Below are 12,932 nucleotides of genomic sequence, written 5' to 3'. Positions count from 1 at the left end.
TCCAGGAACTTTGTCTGGGCTGGAATCCTGTTAATGTTTGGATGTGTGGAAACCCTAAAAAGCCCCCCCCCCAACAGTTTTTTTGCAGAAAAGCTCAACAGCTTTTCTTCACACACACACAGACCCCAAAAAAAGAAAGAACACCTTTGCCTAGAAAAGCTAACACCTTTTCTGTCTGGATTTTCACTTTCTGAAATATGGCAACCCTAGATTAATTGATTGATTATACCCCGCCCCTCTTGGCTGGGTTTCCCCAGCCACTCTGGGTGGCTTCCAACATATGTAAAAACATAAAAGTCGAACACAGGGGTCAGCAAACTTTTTCAGCAGGGGGTCAGTCCACCATCCCTCAGACCTTGTGGGGGGCCAGACTATATTTTGGAGGAAAAAATGAATGAATATATCTTGGAAAAGAAAAAAAAAGAACAAATTCCTATGCCCCACAAATAACCCAGAGATGCATTTTAAATAAAAGGACACATTTATGTCATGTAAAAACACACTGATTCCTGGACCGTCCAGGAGCCGGCTTTAGAAGGCGATTGGGCCGGATTCGGCTCCGGGCCTTAGTTTGCCTACCCCTAGTCAAACATCGAAAACTTCCAGCTACAGGGCTGCCTTTCAGATGTCTTCTGAAAGTTTGGTAGTTGTTTTTCTCTTTGACATCTGGTGGGAGGGCGTTCCACAGGGAGGGAATTGTTCTGTCTGTTTTCTATACATTCCGAAAATGAAAGTGCTATTCTTCTTTCATGCAGATCGATTTGCATTTGTGCAAGAGCCGAATCGGCTTGGCTGGCAATTGCGCCCTGCAGAGTATCTTCCGCCGGCAGCAGCGGAGCTTGTAACGTTTTGCAGAAGCTCTTGCGCGCGGGGGGCGGGGCCGAGCTGGGCCCCTCCCACTCACTCTCCCCTCATTGGCCCCGCCTCCTCCGGTGGCGTCACTCGGCGGTTTCATTCAAAAAAAGCGAGGGCGCTGGGTTTCCCCCGCGGGGCGCGCTCTTGGCCGGACCTCGGGGCGCCATGGAGCCGGTGAGTCCCGGGTTTTATTGGGGGGTTTGCGCCCCCCCCGCCCTCCTCCAGCTCATGCCAGCGCCCGGGAAGGGGGCTTGAGGCCTTGGGTGGGGGGCGGGGAGAGGAGACTCAGCTCAGAGAGGGGGCGGCTCCGAGGGAGCTTCGTGGGGGGCCGGGTGGGGATTTGAACCCAGGTCCCGTCCAGGACTCTAGCCACTGCGCCGCACTCTCCTCCCCTGCTCCCTCCCCCGCCTGCGGGACTTGACATCTTTCCGCAGGGCCTGCAAGACAGAGCTGTTCCGCCTGGCCTTTGGTTTGGACTCAGACTGACCCTTCTGTTCTTGATCTATTGGCTACTTTTAAAATGAAGCTGCATTTTAAATTGCATTTTAACCTGTATTTTAAATTGGTTCCCCCCCCCCTTATGTTTTTACTGTGATTTTATTGGTGTTAGCCGCCCTGAGCCCGGCTCTGGCTGGGGAGGGTGGGGTATAAATAACATTTATTATTTTTTATTATTAAAAGAATCACTTCCAAGATTTCAGCAACAGAACTTTCACCCATCCCATAGAAGAAGCAGGAAGAAGCCCCAAACAAAAGGATTCTCTTACTTTTATATAAGTTTCCCCTTTCCCCCATAAACACCTTTGGGGAAGCATCATGCGCCCATCATCATACATGTGTCACAAACAGGGAGGGGTTTTCTGGCGGAAACCGACTCGCCAGGTTTGCCCCAACCTCCCTTTCCCACCACTGTACACCCATCGAGGGATACAGTAGGGATATTGACAAGTTCCTGGGTTTCCTGGTGTTATAAGAAACAACTGCTCCTTTATCCTTATCCAAGAGCCAGTATGGGGTCCTTATGTAGGTTTTCTATCTGTAGGAGAAAATAACAGAGGCCAACCAGAGAATATTGAGCAGCCAGGCCGCTAGTAATGGATGGAGGCATAGCTGTCAACTTTTCCATTTTTTAAAGGGAAAATTCCCTTATTCTGAATAGGATACCTCGCAAGAAAAGGGAAAAGTTGACAGCTACGGATGGAGGGCACCTCGGAAGAAGTCGTAGAGTTGAAAAGGACCCCCAAAGGTCATCCAGCCATAGGCATGTAGGCCTTACTCTTGGCTTCCTCTAAATCAGCCTTCCCAGAAGCTCCCCCACAGCACAGACATACTGCAATAATAAGTCGAAACAAATGGCCTGGCCTGCCTTTCTGTCTTTGACAAGCCCTCCTGGCCAAGGCAGCTTACCAAGAGGACCAGTGGGGGGTAGGGGTTTGAGCATAGGGGAGACCAGGGTGTGGCCTTGGGCCAGTCCTTGCCTTCTCTCAGCCTAACCTGCCTCGCAGGGTTGTTGTGGGGATTAAATGAGGAGGGGGAGAACCAGGGACGCCACCTTGAGCACCTTGAGAGCCAGTGTGGTGCAGTGGTTAAGAGCAGTAATCTCGTAATCTGAGGAACCGGGTTCGCTTCCCCGCTCCTCCACATGCAGCTGCTGGGTGACCTTGGGCCAGTCACGCTTCTGTGAAGTCTCTCAGCCCCACTCACCTCACAGAGTGTTTGTTGGGGGGGAAGAAGGGAAAGGAGAATGTTAGCCGCTTTGAGACTCCTTAAAGGGAGTGAAAGGCGGGATATCAAATCCAAACTCTTCTTCTTCTTCTTCTTCTTCTTCTTCTTCTTCTTCCTGGAAGGAAAAGGCGCAATGCAAATGTAATGAATAAACGGAATTAGGGTTGCCATGTTTCAAAAAGTAAAAACCAGGACACCGCAAAAGTTGTTGAGCTTTTTAAAGGAAAACCCCAACATTACTGAGCTTTTTGAAAGGAAAACCCCTGGACGTCAATTCCACCTTTGAAATCCCAGTAGTGTCCGGGAAAATGGCAGCCCTAACGAAATAAAAGTCACTAAAAAACGAGTGAAATCAAGGCTGCTCTCTGAGGACTGTTTTCTCAATAGTGAAACACAGAATCATAAAAATCAGTCCAAGAAGTTTAGCATTTTATCACCACCCAGTCGAAAAGGACCTGTTTTATTTATTTTTATTGCATTTTGATCCCCCCCCCCCACTGCAAACTATTTCAGCTTCACACAGTTGCCTCCGTTTCCCCTCTGCTGTGAACATCCTGGCTGAGTCAGGATTTGAACCCAGCTCTCACATTTCTGCCACATCCTATGAGCCTATGTTGGTTTTTTTGCTTCTGCAGCCCAGCCAGGAACGGCTGCCTGGTGACTCACTCCGAGACAGCCACCCACAGGAGATGGCCGAGCCAAACCTGGCTTTGGAAACCCCCAAAAGAGAAAGTCTCCCCTTCCCTGCCTTGCAAGATGGGAAGAGTGTCGTCCCAGGCTCTGCAGGAACCGGGAGGTCCCCTCGGAGCCTCCTAGAGGCCAGCCCAAAAGCATCCTCGGAGGACAAGGCTTCCATCCAGCAAGAGGAGAAGGACAACGGCTTCACTTCAGTCTCTCGCTTGAGTCTCCTGGAGGTCAGACCAAATGCATGCTCAGAGGACAAGACTTCTGTCCACAAGCAGGAGAAGCATAATGGCATCATTTCAGTCTCTGTGGCTCCTGAAATGACTTGGGCGTCCCCCTCAAGGCTCATGGATGCCAGACCAAATGCATCTTTGCAGGACAAGTGTTCTGACCTGCATCCCCAACTGAGTCTCCTAGAGGCTGGACCAAACGCATCCTGGGAGGATAAGGCTTCTGTCCAGGAAAAAGAGAAAGAAAATGGCCTCACTTCAGATTCTGTGATGCCTGAAGGGACCTGGACATCCCCCTCGAGGCTCCTGGAGGCTGGCCCAAATGCATGCTCAGAGGATGAGGGCTCTGACCTGCATCCTGAGAAGGACAATGATCTTATTTCAGTCCCCCAGTTGAGGCTCCCGGAGGCTGGACCAAATGCATCTTTGCAGGACAAGGCTTCGGTCCAGCAAGAGGAAAAGAACGACGGCCTCATTTCAGTCTCTCCCTTGAGTCTCCTGGAGGTCAGACCAAATACATCTTTGCAGGACAAGGCTTCTGCACAAGAACAGGAGGAGGACAGCAGCCTCACTCCAGTTTCTGTGGTTCCTGAAATGACTTGGACGTCCCCCTCTTGGCTCCCAGAGGCCGGCCCAAATGCATGCTCAGAGGACAAGGGTTCCATCCTGCATCCTGAGAAAGACAGTGGTCTTATTTCAGTCCCCCAACTGAGTCTCCTGGAGGCTGGACTAAATGCATCTTTGCAGGACAAGGCTTCGGTCCAGCAACATCAGAAGGACAACAGCTTCACTTCAGTCTCTCGCTTGAGTCTCCTGGAGGTCAGACCAAATGAATGCTCAGAGGACAAGACTTCTGTCCACGAACAGGAGAGGGATAATGGCATTATTTCAGTCTCTGTGGCTCCTGAAATGACTTGGGCGTCGCCCTCGAGGCTCCTGGAGGCCGACTCAAATGTGTCTTCAGAGGGCAAGGGTTCCATCCTGCATCCTGAGAAGGACAATGGTCTTATTTCAGTCCCCCAGCTGAGTCTCCCAGAGGCTGGACCAAATGCATCTTTGCAGGACAAGGCTTCCGTCCAGCAACAGCAGAAGGACAGTGGCCTCGCTTCAGATTCTGTGATGCCTGAAGGGACCTGGACATCCCCCTCGAGGCTCCTGGAGGCCGACCCAAATGCATGCGCAGAGGATGAGGGCTCTGACCTGCATTCTGAGAAGGACAATGGTCTTATTTCAGTCCCTCAACTGAGTCTCCCGGAGGCTGGACCAAATGCATCTTTGCAGGATAAGGCTTCTGTCCAAGAACAGGAGGAGGATAACAGCCTCGCTTCAGTCTCTCCTTTGAGGCTCCTGGAGGCTGGACCAAGTGTATCCTCGGAGGACCAGGAACAAGAGAGGGATAATGGCATCGCTTCGGCCTTTGTGTCGCCTGCAGCTTCCCAGATCCTCCCTCCGAACATCCTGGAGACAGGACTCAACACATCCCCCATGAATGCGGCTTCTGTCCTGTGGCAGCAGAGGAAGGCGGCTGTTTCTCTGGTTTCGGCGGCAACCTGGATGTCGCCTCTGAGCCTCCTGGAGACGGGTGTCAACACCTCCCTGGAGGAGAGGACTTTGACCAAGGACAGCACAGCAGAAACAGACTCCCTGCTGTGGCAGTAAGTAGAGCGCCTAAGAGCCAGGTCTTCTCTGGGGACTGAGACCCTCCGTTGGTGTCTGTCTGCTCCATCCAGCCGCTGCGTCCAGGTCTCGAAGGTCTGGCTGGGGGGGCCAGAAAGAGCACCTGTGAAGGGGACCCCTTAGCCCCTCCTCTTTGCAAAGAGAGAGGCTAGGCACTAATTATTATTATTATTATTATTATTATTATTATTATTATTACTATTACTATTATTATTACTACTATTATTATTATTATTAATACCCCAGCCACTCTCGGCAGCTTTCAACAAAACACTAAAATGCAATAACCTATTAAACGTTAAAAGCTTCCCTACACAGGGCTGCCTTCAGATGTCTTCTAAAATTTTGTTAGTTATTTTTCTCTTTGGCATCTGCTAGGAGGGCATTCCACAGGGTGGGCGCCACTACCGAGAAGGCCCTCTGCCTGGTTCCCTGTAACCTTGCTTCTCGCAGTGAAGCCAAAAAAGCCCTCGGCACTGGACCTCAGTGTCTGAGCAGAAAGATGGAGGTGGAGACGCTCCTTCAGGTCTACTGGGCCAAGGCCATTTAGGACTTTAAAGGTCAACATCAACACTTTGAATTGTGCTCGGAAACATACTGGGAGCCAATGTAGGTCTTTCAAGACCGGTGATATATGGTCTCGGCGGCCACTCCCAGTCACCAGTCTGGCTGCCGCATTCTGGATTAGTTGTAGTTTGCGGGTCACCTTCAAAGGTAGCCCCACAGAGAGCGCATTGCAGTAGTCCAAGCGGGAGATAACCAGAGCATGCACCACTCTGGCGAGACAGTCTACGGGCAGGGAGGGTCTCAGCCTGCATACCAGGTGGAGCTGATAAACAGCTGCCCTGGGATTGGGCCTTGAAGGGGATGGAAGAGGTCCACAGAGTCGTCACTTCTGCCTCTAGGGGCAGAGATAGGGACACATGTATTTTTTTCTTAAAAGCAGGACGGGGTAAAGACAGAAGTCTTTAAAAAATGTATGAAATATTTTTTTTTTCTTTTTCCCACTGCTTGAATATAAAAACAACAACTACCACCCTCAAAGCAGTTTACGAAAAGATGAAACAATAAAATTATTGGGGGAAATCAGCAAAACTAAAAAAATCCTAAAACAGGTTAAAAGTTCACCTTGACTTTTCTCAGTGTTTAGCCAGGCTCGTCTTACCACAAATGCCTTAAGAGGCATTGAACAGGACGGTGAAGTCACCTGCTTAATACCAGTAGGCAGGGAGGTTCTGCCACACTAAACTGTCAGGTCCGTACAAATGCGGAAGGGGGATTATGTGGCATATGTTGGAAGCTGCCGTAAATGCCAGGCTGCGTTAGTCCGCCGAGCTCAGCATGGCCTCCTCTGACCGGCAGCAGCTCCCCAGGATCTCAGACACCTTCCAAGCGGGAGGACCAAGCCCAGGGACCTTCTTCATGCCAAGCAGGTGTTCAGCCACCTGGCTGCACCTCTTCCCCAGCACACATGAGGCTGTTGTGGTTTTTATTCCCCCCACGCCACCCCGACTTGGACTGTTCCCCCAGCTAGCCCTGGCAATGTCGGGATTTGAACCCAGGACCTGCATGCAAAGCAAGGACTCCAAATCCTAGAGTTGGAAGGGCCCTTGAGGGTCCTCTAGTCCGGCCCCCTGCAATGCGGCAAACCACAGGTGGCCTCTTTGCTGTTTCCTCCTAGCTTGTCTCAGGACCAGCTGCGCAGCCTGTCTCGGGCAGAGCTAGAGGAGCACCTGGCCAGCTCCCAGATCGTCGTGGAAGCCCTTTCCCGGGAGATCCGGGACTGCCTGAATTCCCAGAGGTTGCCTGCCTGCGTGGGACCGGCGGATCAAAGGGACGCAGCCACCCAGACCCCCATCTCTGAGCCCAGCCAGGTAAGCAGGGAACAGGGTTTGAAATTAGCAGGGCACCAGGCGCATTTGGCGCCTAAAGATTCTCCATTTGTGAGCGCCTCAGTTTTTTGCGCCTGGCTTGACACTCCAGGATTCCTGAAATGTAGGTGCTTTGAAGCCTCGAAGTTAAGGATAGACAATAGGCCAAGGAATTTAACAAGAAATAGTAGATAAAAAATTAAAAAATTGCCCAGTGTGCACACGAAAGCTTATACCAAGAACAAACTTAGTTGGTCTCTCAGGTGCTACTGGACAATTTTTTTATATATATTGACTGCATCAGACCAGCACGCCTACCTACCTGAATCAAGAAAGAGTAGAGTGTTTTGAAAAGTATGGTACCAATATTTTTATTGCCAACACCAAATTAAACATGTACAGTCTACCTTGGGTTGAATGTGCTTCAAGTTGAGTGCTTTCAGGATGTGCTCCGTGGCAACCCGGATGTAACGGAGCACGTTACTTCCAGGTTTTGCCGCTCATGCATGCACAGATGCTCAAAATGACATCACGCGCATGCACAGAAGCAGCAAAACGCGACCTGGGCAGACGCGCTGTCGCATCTTACGTTCTATTCAGGATGCGAACGGGGCTCCAAGAACGGATCCTGTTCGCATCCCAAGGTACCACTGTATTAACAATTTCTGCTAGAAATGTGATATTAACAATGTGTCACTTACGTGAATTGCATATTAACTCATGCTTATCAAAATGATAAATAAAAAATGTTGCTGACTCCCCCCCCCAAAAAAATGGCGACTAGACGTTCTGTTTTGGCGCCCACAATCCAGGTCCCAGGAGCCATTTGCTCCTAGTTTTTCTGTCCCAGTTTCTAACACTGGCAGGGAAGAGACCCGGGTAGAGAAGGAGGAGGCCTCATCCAGCCACGGATATCTGCACAAGTTTTGTGAGATCTCGCCAGCACCCGGCAAGGGAGGCCACACAACTGGTCTTGGCTGGGGAGGGCGGGGTATAAATAAAAATTTATTATTATTATTATTATTATTATTATTATTATTATTATTATTATTATTATTATTAACTGAAATGAGGGAGGCTTCTGCTGGGTCAGTGCAGAGCGGATTTATAGTCCACCTTTTTTCTCCAAGGAGCGCAAGGGGGGGTACGTGGTTTCCCCCCCCCCCATGTAATCACCACAACAACCCTGCAAGGTAGATTAGGTTGAGAGGCAGTGACTAGTTTGAGTATGTTTGTTTGTTTGTTTGTTTGTTTGTTTGTTTGTTTGTTTGTTTATTATTTTCTGTTGATTTATTGTAAACTTGCCAGATTTTTTTCAATGAATCCAGGGACACTTTTCAACTTCAATGGATTTTGTTATGGGGACTGGTTTGTAAATCCAGGGACTGTCCCCAGGAAATGGGGACGTCTGGTAACCTTAATTTAGTGGTTTATCTATCGTCTGTATAAGATTCTGTTTTTTAATGTTTGATGTTTTATTATGTTTTTATATATACTGTGAGCCGCCCAGAGTGGCTGGGGAAACCCAGCCAGATGGGCGGGATATAAATAATATATTTATAAAAAATAATTATTTATAAATTGAAAGACTTTACTGAAATTGAAAGACTTTATTGTCACTTGTACAACTTGCATACAGTGAGATTACACGAGCACCCCCCACTCAGCTCTCTTAGTCTTAATTCTCCTTGTTTTCTGACGCACACCCACCAAACCTGAAAGTCAGTTGCCCTGTTGTTTTCATCTTTTCATTCAGCAGCCTAACAGCCCCTGGATAGAAGCTGTTCTTCACCCTGTTGGTGCGACTAATCAGGGTTCTATATCTTCTGCCCGAGGGCAGGAGATCAAGAAAGTGCCGGCCAGGGTGTGAATCATCCCTGAGAATTTTCCTTATTTTAATATAGCTTTGTGGCCGAGTGGGAGGATTTGAATCCTGGTCTCTCCCAGGTCCTAGTCCGGCACTCTAACCACTGTACCATGCTGCTTCCAGCGTTGCACAAAGATGGTCCAGCCATTCAGGGCTGTAACAAGCTGGCCGGCCAGGTCATCCTCATGCCACTGGGTTCCTCACGTGGCCAAGCCACGTTCTCTCTCTCTCGGCAGCGGATTCCTGCAGTGTGCCAGCGGGCATTAAGCCTTGCACGGCTGCACATGGACAGCAGGGGCTGACCCCGGCATTGTCTCTCTGCCGGGGACGGGGTATGTGTGCGTGTGTGTTTTGTGGGCAGCGCCTGTGTTTGGGGGATCTGACGAGCGAGGGAAAGGGAAATCCACGCTGGGAGAGTGGTCTTTGAGGTCTGAAGAGCTGCACTCTCTTCTAGAACTCCTAAAATTAGTACCGTACAGTGGAACCGTAGTTTTTGAGCGTCTCAGAAGCCAAACGTTTTGGTTTTTGAACGCCAAAAGCCCAGAAGTACAGTGGTACCTCAGGTTAAGTACTTAATTCGTTCCGGAGGTCCATTCTTAACCTGAAACTGTACTTAACCTGAAGCACCACTTTAGCTAATGGGGCCTCCCGCTGCCGTCGCACAATTTCTGTTCTCATCCTGAAGCAAACTTCTTAACCCAAGGTACTATTTCTGGGTTAGCGGAGTCTGTAACCTGAAGCATATGTAACCTGAAGCATATGTGACCCGAGGTACCACTGTAATTGCTTCCACTTTCGATACGATAATCTTTATTGTCATTGTCCCATACAGAACAACGAAACTGAAAAATCTACACCAGACATTGACAACAAGCCTGCTATCCCAACTATCCCAGCCTGGTTAGCCCCTAAAAACTCTAATACCCCATAATTGAATTCAATATACTGTACTCACATACAGACTACCTACACTGCGTTTCAAACCGAAATCGCATTTGGATAGAAACTGTTTCTCAAACGCGCCTTGGAAGTCAAACAGCTTCTCCATTTTCTCAATGGATTTTGCGGGGCCGTCCGTCGAGCCTCGGCTGTTAAACGTTTCGGAAGTCAAACAGTCTTCCGTTCGGCTACCAAAGTTCCACTGCACAAAGAATAGTAGGCTTCAGAGGGACCCCCAGAGAAAATCTAGTCTGACCCCCGCAATGCAAGAATTTCAGCTGAAGGATCTCCGACAACTGGCCATCCTTGCTTAAAAAACTAGACATCAGGAAGAACTTTCTGGCGGTAAGAGCCGTTCGATGGTGGAGCGGACTCCTTCTGAAGATGGTGGACTCTCCTTCCTTAGAGATTTTTGAGCAGAGGTTGGGTGGCCATCTGTCGGGGATGCTTTAGTTGTGGTTCCTGCGTGGCAGCAGGGGTTGGTCTGGATGACCTTTGGGGTTCCCTTCCAGCTCTATGATTCTGTTTTTCTATTGGAAGCAGTTTGTGTGCTGCTGCTGCTTGCTACTATTAGTAATAATTGTTGCATTTCCCAGGAGGTGCAGCTGTACCGCGAGATGTACGAGGCCCTCTGGAAGAGACACGACCCCCTTCAAAAGACTCTGAAGAACCAGCGTGCTCTGGTTGAGAGGCTGGCCACAGCCACAGAGGAGATGGTGGGTTGGTTGCTGGGCATGCAAATAGGGGTGAGGGGAGGGTGAGGGGAGACAGAGTCCGGTGGTGTCCGGAGGGTTACAGGTGCCCCTCACCCCTGGCAATAGCTTTGAGGCTGGTTTCCCACCCTGAAGTGCTGGAAATTTATCTTTGAGCGGTGATGCCGATGGCAACGAGGTCTTCCGCTTGAGGGGTTTGACTGCTGATTTATTCAACTTGTTGCATTTAAATCCCACCTTTTCCTCAAGGGGGGCAGGTGTGGTTCTCCTCGCCCTGCTCATTTTATCCCCACAACGAACCCTGTGAGCTAGTTGGGGCCAGGAGGAGGCAAGGAGGACTGGCCCAAGAACACCCAGGGAGAGCTGCATGGCCAAGTAATAATAGTAATAATAGTAATAGTAATAATTATTATTATTTATTATTTGTGGTTTCCCCAGCCACTCTGGGCGGCTTCCAACAGAATAATAAAATACAATAGTCTTTTAAGCATTAAAAGCTTCCCTAAACAGGGCTGCCTTCAGATGTTTTCTAAAAGTCTGGTAGTTGTTGTTTGACATCTGGTGGGAGGGCGTTCCACAAGGCTGGTGCCACTACCGAGAAGGCCCTCTGCCTGGTTCCTTGTAACTTGGCTTCTCGCAGCGAGGGAACCGCTCGAAGGAGTGTGGGGGATTTGAACCCTGCTCTCTCCCGGGTTCCAGTCCAATGCTCTAACCACTGCACCAGGCTGTTCCTTGTAAGCTGACATAGCTTATAAAGAGCCTTTGGCGCCGTGTGTGTTGATCTGGCTCCCATTCTGCCTGCAGAGAGAATGCCTTTTGGATTCCACGTTTCTCCGAGAGACAGCCGAAGCCTCCTTCCAACGCCTTCAGGATGACCGTCGCTCCCTTAGCCAGCAGGTGAGGCCCAAGCGATGGGCTGGGTGGGGAGGAGGGGGCACAGAGTCTGTTTCTCCCTCCCACCCCCCGGCAGGAGGGTCCCTGACCTTCAAATTTTATTGTTATTCATGTTTTATACTGTATTTTATGCTGCTTTTACGATTAAGTGCTTTAAATTTGTTGTTAGCCGCCCTGAGCCCGGTTTTTGAACCTGGAAGGGCGGGATATAAATACAAAATTATTATTGTTGTTATTTATTATTATTTCTCTCTCTCTCTTGCAGCAAAAGCTGTTGGGCAACCTGATCTCTCGCATCCGGGAGAAGTGGAGCCGGATTGAGGACGAAAGGAAGAAGACCCTGAGAGACAAGGAGGCGGTGCGTAGAATCGCAGAACCATAGAGTTGGAACGAGAACCCCAGGGGTCATCTATTCTGACCCCTTACAATGCAGGAGTCCCGCCGGATGGATGATCCCTGACAGGGGGCCTGTCCAACCTTCGTTTGTTTATTTTATTATACAAGAACACGTAGGCACCAGAAAACCAGGGAGCAAAGCAATACAGTGGTACCTCGGGTTACATACGCTTCGGGTTACAGACTCCGCTAACCCAGAAATAGTACCTCGGGTTAAGAACTTTGCTTCAGGATGAGAACAGAAATCGTGCTGCAGCAAAAGGCCCCATTAGCTAAAGTGGTACTACAGGTTAAGAACAGTTTCAGGTTAAGAACGGACCTCCGGAGTGAATTAAGTACTTAACCCGAGGTCCCACTGTACAGAGTTGTAGGTTAAAATAACAACAGCAATATTAGCATAAGTGAAAATCCAAACCATTAAAAACTCCTTCAAGTTACCCCAAGGTCAGGTTCTTTCTGGGAAATTAATTTTTTAGTTTCTATGCTGTCTTTCTATCTTACAATACTCAAGGCGATTTACAAGCTGAAGAAACGAAAAATGTACAACTTATGACAATCTAATGCAATACAAAAATGTGAGAATAAAACTTTAAAATAGGCAACCTACATCATAAAAGTAACATTCAGCAATCATTAGAACAGTATTAAATAATAATAGCATATAAAAGTTAAACAGAACTCCACTCAACAGTTGCAATAAATAATTTCTACAATCAATAAAACAACGGCAAGCCCACAGTACATAAAATAATACAATACAAATTGAAAAGCAGAGACTACAAGGTGAGGGAAGGCAGGTATGGTGATCCTAGAATTACAGAGGTGGCCAGGATGCCTGATGGTCTTCTTCTCCAGCCCCCTGCAGTGCACAAATCTCAACATCCGTGACAGATGGCCATCCAAACTCTGCTTAAAAGGCCACCGGGTGAGGACAGTCCCTTCCGCTGTCAAACACCTCTTAGGGACTGAAACAGGAACATAGGCTTGCAGAGTAATAGACCAGGCATAGGCTAACTCGGCCCTCCAAATGTTTTGGGACTACAACTCCCATCATCCTTGACCACTGGTCTCGCTAGCTAGG

The 12,932-nt window shown here is 49.0% G+C and overlaps 1 protein-coding gene across 1 annotated transcript in view; it reads left to right on the top strand.

Moving 5' to 3' along the window:
* The first annotated feature begins 918 nt into the window (after window positions 1-918).
* Window positions 919-12,932, top strand: part of SPAG5 (sperm associated antigen 5) — a 28,899-nt gene continuing 16,885 nt past the window's right edge. The window contains exons 1-6 of the mRNA XM_081172343.1: window positions 919-1,029; window positions 3,216-5,149; window positions 6,853-7,045; window positions 10,445-10,564; window positions 11,366-11,458; window positions 11,721-11,813. Coding sequence (XP_081028469.1) covers window positions 1,021-1,029; window positions 3,216-5,149; window positions 6,853-7,045; window positions 10,445-10,564; window positions 11,366-11,458; window positions 11,721-11,813 — 2,442 coding nt within the window. The 5' untranslated portion in view covers window positions 919-1,020. The remainder of the gene's footprint in view (window positions 1,030-3,215; window positions 5,150-6,852; window positions 7,046-10,444; window positions 10,565-11,365; window positions 11,459-11,720; window positions 11,814-12,932) is intronic.

The sequence above is a fragment of the Podarcis bocagei genome (genome assembly GCF_964188305.1).
Source record: "Podarcis bocagei genome assembly, chromosome: 15".
NCBI classification, from domain to species: Eukaryota; Metazoa; Chordata; class Lepidosauria; order Squamata; family Lacertidae; genus Podarcis; species Podarcis bocagei.
Note: the sequence above shows the minus strand (reverse complement) of the source record. Positions and strands in the feature narration are given on the sequence as shown.